This window comes from Euprymna scolopes, chromosome 41 (genome assembly GCF_053919585.1).
Source record: "Euprymna scolopes isolate OS-2025 chromosome 41, ASM5391958v1, whole genome shotgun sequence".
Lineage (NCBI taxonomy): Eukaryota > Metazoa > Mollusca > Cephalopoda > Sepiida > Sepiolidae > Euprymna > Euprymna scolopes.
In genome coordinates, this window is record NC_136522.1 from 27,469,234 (window position 1) to 27,480,011 (window position 10,778).

Sequence of the window (10,778 nt, forward strand, 5' to 3'; positions counted from 1 at the left end):
ACGCAACATAGGCATTTGGGGGGAGGGTAAATCAGAGCTCTTTAAACAGGTCTAATTATGCATACATATATATATATATATATATATATATATATAAGTAATCTCGATTTTTTCAAAATTCTTTGTGATACTATCAACGTTGCAATCACACACCTCAAGTGTTGGGATGTGAAGGAGGGAGAGAAAAGGAAGTATGACAAAAAACAAGAAGAAAAAAAATTTATTGGATAAAAAATACACAAAATAGAGTTTATCCGCAGAACAATGGTGAGGAAGTTGTTCACCAGAGTAGACAATAAAAAGCTGAGGTAAGGTTGTGAAATCAGGGTGTGGCGGTGAATGGGAACAAAAGGATTGGATAGATTTTAAGAGTTAGTTTTGGGAATGTCCATGGGTTTTGTGGCAATGAATTAAAAATTTGTGACACTCAATGTGTTTGCAATATTTTATGACAGTCCAATTGAGGACAATTGCCAGTTGAACACAGTTGGTGAGAGTAGTGAGTTTGACACAGTGGAAGCAAGATCGTGTTTGGACCAGGTCGAAAGAGATCAAAATATTCCAATTATAGTACTCAAAAAACTTCAACCTGAACTAGCGCCCATACTTACAAAACTGTTTAAACGTTGTCTTAAGGAGAATAGTTTCCCATCTCCCTGGAAAATTTCATCATTATGCCCTGTATTTAAGAATTCAGGTGATCGCTCATCCCCCTCTCAGTACAGGCCAATAAGTCTCCTGTGCGTCATGAGTAAGTTGCTGGAATCTGTGTTAAATGCAGAAGTAATCAATCATCTCAACAAAAATAACCTTCTTAGTGACACTCAATATGGTTTCCGTTCTGCTAGATCTACAGCAGATGTGCTTACAGTTATATCTCATAGGATTAGCAAATCTCTCGACGGAGGCAACCTTTCTAGTGCAATTGCTCTTGACATATCTAAGGCCTTTCATAGGGTATGGCATAAAGGTTACTTTTAATGCATCTAAAACCAAGCTTCTCTATTTACATCATCAACATTCTGATCCACATCTGGCATCAGTTGAAATGAATGGCTCTCGTCTTCAGGAGGCCTCAAGTTTTGACAAGCTTCTTGGCTTGACCATTACTCCTGATCTTGAATGGAACACGTACATCAAATCTGTTGCCAAGGCCGCTGGAAAAATGGTGGGATCTTTCTATCGATCCGGTAGATATCTCACTGCTGATGCTATTCTCTATCTATATAAGAGCCAGGTACGTCCAAGGATGGAATACTGTTGCCACATCTGGACAGGAGGTGCTAGAAAGGACTTGGCCTGCCTTGATAGAGTTCAAAATAGACTTCGTAGCCTCGTAGGAAATATCCTTTTCTCTTCCTTGCAACCTCTATCTCACAGAAGAGATGTTGCGAGTTTGTCTCTGATGTATCGTTATTTTCATGGAAAGTGTTCGACTGAGCTTCAATCTATGGTACCCCCTCGCCAAACTTTCACAAGAAACACTCGTCTAGCTGTAAACACTATCAATAATTCCCCCCACTCTTTATCTGTGCCTAAACCTAAACGTAGATTCCATGAACAAAGCTTCTTTCTTAAAACTGCACGCCTGTGGAATTGTCTTCCGTTTTCCTGCTTTCCGGCTGACTACAATATGGTTGTCTTCAAGTCTAACGTAAATAAGTTCTTGATGAGCCGTTCCATATAAGTTATGAAATTTACCAAATTTTCATTACTACTGATTACTATATTGTCCAATTTCTACTGTACACTCTTTAACCCTTATCCTTGAGTGGCCTCTTGGCCTTGATAATGTGGTGATGCCTATGTAAAAAAAAAAAAATGAGTCGACATCTCGGTCCCAACAGAAAAACTAAAATATGGTCGTTAGCACTCAGATGGTACTTTCCCACGATGGTGTCACACATGCACCCAGTTTTGTTTATATTTTTTTATACTTGTGAGCCAGTGCAACCCATCAACAGCCAGAAAAATGCATAGAAGATATATAGAGAAGACAAATCCACAGCACATAATGTTCAGATTGGTGATCGTCATCAAGCAAGGGACACATGGTATAGGATGATTAGTTCATTTAAACTTAATAGCTTAATTAAAGTTAATGTTTTTCCAGTCATCATACGAAAATAAAAGAACAAATCTTTTCCAATCAATACCAACAGCATTTCCTAAAAAATTCTTCACAACAAATATTTTTACATTTTTATTACAAAATTTATTACAAAATTTATTATATTTATTCTAAACTTGTTGCCTTTTCAAAAACGTATTCGAAACAGAAAATAGTAAAACCATATTCTGTACCTATGAAATATCTCACAAACACTATATCATTAATTTTTACAGGCGATAGACTTTTGATGCATTGGAAGATTGTATGATTTTATGATTTCCATTCTGTAATTCTGGCTGCTTAATAATTATATATTTCAGGTAACCGCATTCAGTTTAAACGAACACAGTTAATGTACACCAAGGTTCAGTTCACAGACAAGTATATTTTGGCCATTGATCTTTTCAATTGAATTACAATTTTCCAAAAATTAGTTGCAAGGCAATTATAAGAGTGGGAAGTGAGAATGTCATTCGTTATATTCGTTATACTCTCACTTTTTTACAAAGGAGTACACCACTTATCAGGGCTTGGAAGCCACTCGAGGATACGGGTTAATGAGTGCACAGAAGTCAATGGGAGAATGGAGCTATGATTCATTTGATAATTTGCAAATGGGTTATTATTTCCTTGGCAACAGGCGGACTCCTGTGTTTTGGTTTCCTGAAGTATCTTTTTTTTTACAGGGTAGTCACCACTTATCAAGGCCCGGAAGCCACTCGGGGATAAGGGTTATTGCGTGTACAGTAATCACCAGGGTAGTATCGTAGTAATCGTTAGTATTGGAGATTTGATAAAGTGTCTTACTTCAGGGAGCGGTTCATCAGGAATCTGTTTATGTTGGACTTGAAGACATCCAGGTTGTATTCCGGTGGGAAACAGACAAACGGAAGAGAGTTCCATAGGCGTGCACTTCTAAGAAAGAAGCTTTGTTCATGGAATCTACGTTTTGGTTTTGGCACAGATAAAGAGTGGGGAAAATTTTTGACAGTGATTTTAGCTAGATGGGTGTTTATCGTGAAAGATTAGCGAGGGGGGACCAGAGATTGGAGCTCAGACGAGCACTTGCCAAGGAAGTAACGATAAAACAAAGCCAGGCTCGCAACGTTTCTCCTGTGGGAGAAAGGTTACAGGGAAGAGAAAAGGGTATCCCTCACTAAGCTACGAAGCCTATTTTGTACTCTGTCAAAGCAGGATAGGCTGTTTTTTGCAGCTCCTGTCCAGATGTGGCAGCAGTACTCCATCCTTGGATGTACTTGACTTTTATATAGATAGAGAATTGCATCAGCAGTGAGATATCTTCTGGAGTGGTAGAAGGATCCTACCATTTTTCCAGCAACCTTGGCAACTGACTTGATGTACATGTTCCATTTCAGGTCAGGAGTAAAGGTCAAGCCCAGAAGCTTATCAAAACATGGAGCTTCCCTTAGATGGGAGCCATTCATTTCAATTGATGCCAGATGGGGATCAGAGTGTTGATGATGTAAAGATAGGAGCTTGGTTTTAAGTAACCAGTCACCTCTTCCCCCACTATACCATGCACTCAGACGAGAGAGAATCAGAGAGAACTTTGTCATTTATGGCCTTTGATGTGTTGACATAGATGGTCGTGTCATCAGCATAGATGTTAACGAATGATTTAAGTATGTGTTTTGGGAGATCATTGATGTAGATCAGGAAGAGAGTCAGGCCCAGGATGGACCCCTGAGGGACTCCAGCATTAATACTGTGGGCCTCTGATTTCTGCCCATCCACCACTACTCTTATGAGCCTATCAGAGAGAAAGGATTTAATAATTGCGAAAACATTTCCAGTTATACCGTAGCTGGAAATCTTATGCCATGCCTTATTGAAGGCCTTTGATATGTCAAGAGCAATTGCCCTAGAAAGAAAGCCTTTGTCAAGAGATTCACTAATCCTATGAGATATAACCGTTAGCACATCTGCTGCAGATCTGGCAGAATGGAAACCATATTGCATATCACTAAGAAGGTTATTTCTACTGAGGTGGTTGACTACTTTATTTAATATGGATTCTAGCAACTTACTCATGACACACGGGAGACTTATTGATCTGTACTGAGAGGGAGATGACTTATCACCTGAATTCTTGAATACAGGGCATACTGATGAGGTTTTCCAGGGTGTTGGGAAGCACTTCTCCTTAAGGCAATGTTTAAACAGTTTTGTAAGTATATAGGGAGGAAGTTCTGGTTGAAGCTTTTTCGATACTATAATTAGGATGCCGTCAGGGCCTGTTGTATCTATCTTTTTCAAAATTGTCAGAAGAATTAAGATGTTTTCTTGGTGATTTGCGATCGGGTGATGTTTTGATTTTTTTTTTTTTTTTGTATTTACTAATAGAAGGTAGCCTTTTTAAATTCGTCAGAAGAATTGAGATCATCCTGAGAGATGAGATGTTTTCTTGATGATAACTTCTTCTTTTTATATTTTAAATTTGATGAGTTTCTTCTATTTATTTTATTGGTTCTTTGAGAGTAAATTATGTGGTGTGCTTACTGTTCAAAGTACGGCCGGCTTGAGAATTCTAGAGAAACTGATTTTGTTGAGCAGGTTTTATAGGAGTGTTTTAAGTTTACATTGATTTTCACACAGACTTTGAAGTTTGAAAACCATTTTCATTAGTTGAACATACTTTGAAAATACATTAGTTGAAAATACTTTGATTTAACAGGTTCGTGCGAAACATACTTGCCTTTGGAAGTGCTGTAAAAAAGCGAATTCCGGCAAAACAATCACCCACAAAGTTGGTATATTCTTGATCAGCATTGCCCCAGATGAAAAATATTTAAAATTAAAAAATAAAATTCATTCTTTGACCCTAAACTGTCGCAGGGGATCGCTTGCCAAGACAAATTATGTAAAACTTTCTCACGAGTATATAAAAACAGGTTGCCTATGTGTATATGTGCATATCCAGAGAGAAAAGAGAGCTGGGCAGAGAAGAAAGAGAGTAGTAGGGATGTGGGTGGGGGAACAAGAGGAGAGGTAAAAAGGGGAAGATAGAGAAGAGATAGAATTTTTTATAGAAAAATGTTACACTTCTGCCTTGGGAAACGCTGACTAACCCTGCTAGTATTATGTAAAGCCAGCCTTTTAAAAGGATGGCTTTTCTTAAGATGCAGTCATCCAATTTAAATGCCCAAATTAGTCATTCTTTAGAAATACAGCATTCTTAAGATGTGTTTATTCAATCTAAAAACACCCGTCAAAAGTCTGACTTTTCAAGCATGACTTTTCAATGAATGCTTTTAAAGATAAGCCGTACTTTTAAAGGGTGACTGATTTTGCCATTTATACTCTCAACTATAAATTTATGCGATAGAACATTGACAACTTTATTCTTTTAACATTTACATTATTATATAATGCTTTGAAATTTTTCAGATAGGGTTTGATAATTTGTGTGAGGTTGTTTAAATCAAAAAGTTAAACAACTACGAAGATGGAAGTCGTATAATTAAAACGAGTGACCTTTTATGCTTCAGAAATTATTTTTTCTACATAGTTGTCACTATTCTCAATACACTTTTGCCAGCGATGAACGTTGTCTGGTCATGGTCGTCTGGAGTGTGCTTTGTTATACAGGGGTTGTTCCAAGAGTAAAACCTCTTTTTTTTTAACTCAAAAAGTTGAAGAGACGAGCGACCTTTTGTGTTCCAGAATTTATTTTTCTACATAGTTACCACCATTTTCAATGCACTTTTGCTAGAAATTCAATAACACATCTCTGCTTCTGACGCACATCCATGACAAGGGCCGCCTTCTGAGAGTCTCAATACCTGAAGCAGAGAGATGAAACATTTGGCTCATGAATGCATAAGTTTAGTCATCATAACTATGCAATTTGCAATTCCCTCTGATCCATTTGAGCAAAATAAAAATGCAGGAGATATTACTTTTGGACCCCCCTCATTATTTAAACTAGTTTATACTCGTTCCTTGAGCCATAAATATAAAATAATAACTCAGTCTAACTCAGAAAAATTTATCCTTCAATGACCAAGGACAAAAAAATAAAGTGCATATCAAAACAGATGCTACACTTTACATCTTGTTAAAAGACCAAGATTTTATTTTTTGTTAGTATCACCTGTAGTGAGGTTTGAACCTTCAACCTCAAGAAAACTGTCAGATAGTAGTGATTATTATATAACAATTTTATTCATTGCACTATGTGTCCATGTCCATGAAGAATTTAGTATCATGGATTAAATAAAATTCTGTATAGATTCCTGAGTTTCACCAGTTGCACCATAGAGATTCAACGTCTCTATCCACTGCGCCACTGGCCTCAAAGGGCGATCAAGGTTGGATTTTTTGCTCTTATGAATCCATGTTTATTCATTATCTGATCTTCCAGGGTCGGGTCCATACCGAATGGTATACATATTTTTTCAGGGCCCATAGCGCAGTGAATAGAGACATTGAATCTCTATGAGAAAGAGCAATAAATAAATTAATAAATAATACTCATCTCAATAGTGAATTCCAATTGAATAATATACCTACGATTATGTTATAAAATAAAAACTTTGAAATGATTTACCATAAGAGTTATAATGCTGCCTTTAGAACTCTCAATCTTCCAACTGAGTTCAAGGTTTGGAAACATCATCGGGCCTTCTGGGAATTTTACTTCTTGGGGCATTGGTATCGGTGTAAATACTTTAGAGCGAATAGCAACTAAAAATTATAAAAAAGAAATAAAAATTAATTAAACATATTTTAAAGTCATGGATTAAGAAATTGATTCCTTTTTTTACTCAGGAGTCACCCATTATCAGGGCCAAAAGCCAATAGAGTAAATGAGATCTATAGATTGTCAGTTAAATTTTCGACAAGAATGGCATCCATTTTACTTAACAACAATAACAACAATAATGAGGTGACAATGAGTAAGTGGTTAATGACACGATTTGTGTATGCTGAGTCCAGTTCATTCTACAGAAATAATTTCAATTAAGGATGTTGGCAACCTTCATATGGTCCTTCCCGTATGTACTGATATCTTTCTAGCAAGAACTCTAATGGAATTCAAAGCCAATGCTTAGCTACTAATTCTGTAAAATTCCTTTTAGTGTCATTAATGAAGTTGCATATTTTCAACGGATAATAAGGTTGCTAAAGGAAATATTCCAAACGATTTGTACGCCTATGTAGACAACATAGTATTATTTTGAATAATCAACAAGAACATTATATGTTTTTAAACATTTTTTAAAAGATGCTAAATTACGTTTCTGAATTTTTTAGATGAGGATTGATTACTCGTATTGTTTGGAACCTTTGGGCTATGAATCTCATTTTGTCTGTTATTTTCACAACATGTAAAGCCCCCTCTTCTTTTTTCCAGAGTATCTTGTCAAATTTGGGAATCTTTCTGTCAAACTTGAGAATCTGCATAGAATTTCGAACAGAATTTATAGCATAGTCGATAGAGTACTTGGTAAAATTCCATTGTAAAAGTTACACTTCTGGAGGTTAAAGGTTCAATCCTCAGTGCGAGATACACTCAAAATAAAATCGTGAATTACTTAGGTATTCTACCTGATCATGGTTGGCGGAATGACAGCATGCTACCCTATAAATTAAATCAGGGATTCTATTTGAAATTTCGTGCATATTCCCGAACTTCATCAAAACATTCCCGATTTCAATAAGATACCCCTGAAGAAGGTCAGAGGTTACATCAACTGAAACGTTGTGAAAATAACATTTAAGATGGAAACAGTAGTCTGAAGAATTCAAATAATTACGAAGATACTAAATGTTATGATTTCACTTTCAATATGAACAAATCTATCTTATAAAAAAAGCATCGATTTTCTTGGTTTCATAACCCTGAGTTTAATTAAACCTGATGCAAACTGTGTACAGCCATTAAGAAAACTGTCTTTGTCACAAAACAAAACTTTACAACATAAAGTACACGGATTGTTCTTTAAGTACTCTCAGTAAATACAGAGGTTCTATGACAGCATTAGACTTTTAATAACAGCTGATTCATTCCAGTTCCATTCAGAATCGGTAAAAACATTTAAAAATTTTGAAAGAAATTGATAAAGCCCTATAACACTTCTTATTTTAAGCATTGTATCATCTTGATTTTAATATTTGATGTCTTTCTTGAAAGAACCTTAACTGGAAAGATATTAGGGAAACGAATGCCAAAAAATAATCATCTGCTTCATATTAAATGAATGAATGGTGCTAAGCAGCAGCAACAATAACAGCAGCAACAACAATAACAGCAACAGCAAGATGATGGCGATTAATCACACGGACTAACAAGTTTAGGGATTTTAGCAACTTCACCAAATGTCTTTCTAGAAAGAATTCTAACTAAACAGATATCAGGGAAACAAATGCCAACAAGCATCATCTGACCTATACGAAATGAATGAATGATGTTCACCACCACCAATTCTACTTCTACCACCACCACCATCTACAACAACAGCAACAATGTATCACTATTGACTGTCTAAAATGCCTGTTTATATTTTGTTTGATGAACTTTTTTTCTGATTAGCTGAACACTTCTAAATATCATGTCACTTGTATTGAAGAAGGCCATGGACGTACAATAATGAGATAACCACTTATTGGGAGGATAGACGGCTGTCACTAATTCTAACGATAAATATGCTGAGATTTTAGTGACAATTTAAATGTTAAAATAAGAACATATAAGATTTCTCCGAGTTTTTTTGCTTTTCATTTGTGTCTTAGAAGCATTGTCCAGAGAGTTTGCTTAGAAGAGATGCTGTATGCTGATACTTTAAAGACTTGGAGGGATGCTATGAAATGATGAAAAGAGTGAAAGTTACCAATAACAAAGTGATGATCAGTGATTGTGGTTGTTCCGAAAAAGACGGAAATTCTCCGACAGTTTATGAGAAGAGAGTCCGTAGTAACTGAATTTTTGTGACTTGCAAGCATTGGTCACATAGGAAATGCAGTAGAATTACTGGTAGGTTCAGAGAAGATAATCAATTTTTATGCAAGAAGTGTAAGACAATGGAAACAAATGTGAGGAAAATCTGTGGATGATTATCTTGTTGATACCATTGGAGCACAGGGAGGAGCAGGTGCTAGTGTAATTGCAAGAATTATTAGTGGAAGTTCTGCAAGTAATAATCAGCATTGTTAAGGCATGTGTAACAATGTGACGATGTATAGAAGTAAAACTGAGTCAGTGAGTGTTGAGGACATACGTTGCATGGAGAGAAATGATAAAATGATGCAATGGATGTGTAAAGGATGTCGTAAAGACAGACTTGGATCTGATGATCTCAGAAAAGATTAAATTTGGATAGTAGAGGGAAATGCATGCTAAACAGTAGACTTCGATGGTATGGTCATGTTTATAGAAGGGATAAGAGTTCTTTGGTTAGTAGACGTAAAAACATTGAGATAGCAAAGTCAACCAAAACGGTAAGGCCAAAGAAAACATGGGAGGAAATGAAAAGGATAGACTTGAGAGGGAAAAGGATAAGTAAAAATCTGGTCAGAGATAGATTAGTTTGAAAGTGGTCGTTGTTGTTGTTGTTGTTGTTGTTGCTGCTGCTGCTGCTGCAGCAGCAGCAGTATGCTTCAAAAACATTAAAAAAAACTTACCTGATGTCCAGTTGAAAGAAAATCTTTCTTCAGTCACATTTTCGGTGGTATAAAATTTCACAAAGACAAAGTTGTTTGTACTATAAAACTGGTTTGATTCCGAATGAATCGGTCGTCCAATGATAGAATGGTCGGATGCACTTCCTCCGCTCCAGATTTCTAAATAGTTATTCGCCATGTTCGTTTTGTTCAGATTAAACTAAAAACAGAAAAATTAAGTAATGAAACGATTTCCTATATTTTTGTGCAATGTTATACCCGTTGATCTTGTATAATATTATTTCCTTTCTTTACTAGATTTGTGTAACATTATTTCGTTTCTTTTTCATGTAATTTGTTCCAAACCCAGCTAGAAGCCACTTGATGTAAGGAGCTAAAAAATACTAATTTAAGGTAAAAAATTTGCCAACGATAAGTGTTAGATGGAATAAATTCTGACACAGGAAACATCAATTATTAACTCTTTGTCAAAAACATCACCGATGGAATGTGAGGACTAAAGGACAAAATAAGAGGTGCAAGAGTTATGCGGTTGCCGAAAGTAAAGCCAAGATCAGCTTTTCATGTAAACGCTATTCCCTTTCTTAACTTAAGCATGACATTATCCTCTTTCTTTACAGATCCCCAAAACGTGAAAGATGTTTCAGCGAAAATAAAGAATAATAAAAGAAGCAAAGTTTGTTTATATATATATATATATATATATATATATATATATATATATATATATATATGTATATATATATATATATATAGCTTACAATTTATTTCTAGTACAATGTCAACATCCCATTTATATTTAATCAACACTTGGTTCGTTACAAAACGGTTGATTGATCGAAATTGCATTTTTCATCACTAAACTTGCACATTGAATAAGCCACTCTTTTTTTTATAGATGCATTCAAGGACTTTCATAAGAGGTAATCTCTGCTTCACTATGAACTAGGTACTGTCTGTCAGGCAATCATGCTTTACAATGGAATAATGTGAGAATATTTATTCAATTTTTGCATGGAAA

The 10,778-nt window shown here is 35.6% G+C and overlaps 1 protein-coding gene across 1 annotated transcript in view; it reads right to left on the bottom strand.

Annotated features, from left to right (window-relative positions):
- Nucleotides 1-9,952, bottom strand: part of LOC145266443 (uncharacterized) — a 202,355-nt gene extending 192,403 nt beyond the window's left edge. The window contains exons 1-2 of the mRNA XM_080122120.1: nt 9,758-9,952; nt 6,684-6,820 (exon numbers count right to left, since the gene is read on the bottom strand). Of these exons, the coding sequence (XP_079978246.1) occupies nt 6,684-6,820; nt 9,758-9,935 (315 nt within the window). The 5' untranslated portion in view covers nt 9,936-9,952. The remainder of the gene's footprint in view (nt 1-6,683; nt 6,821-9,757) is intronic.
- Between the last annotated feature and the right edge of the window lie 826 nt (nt 9,953-10,778).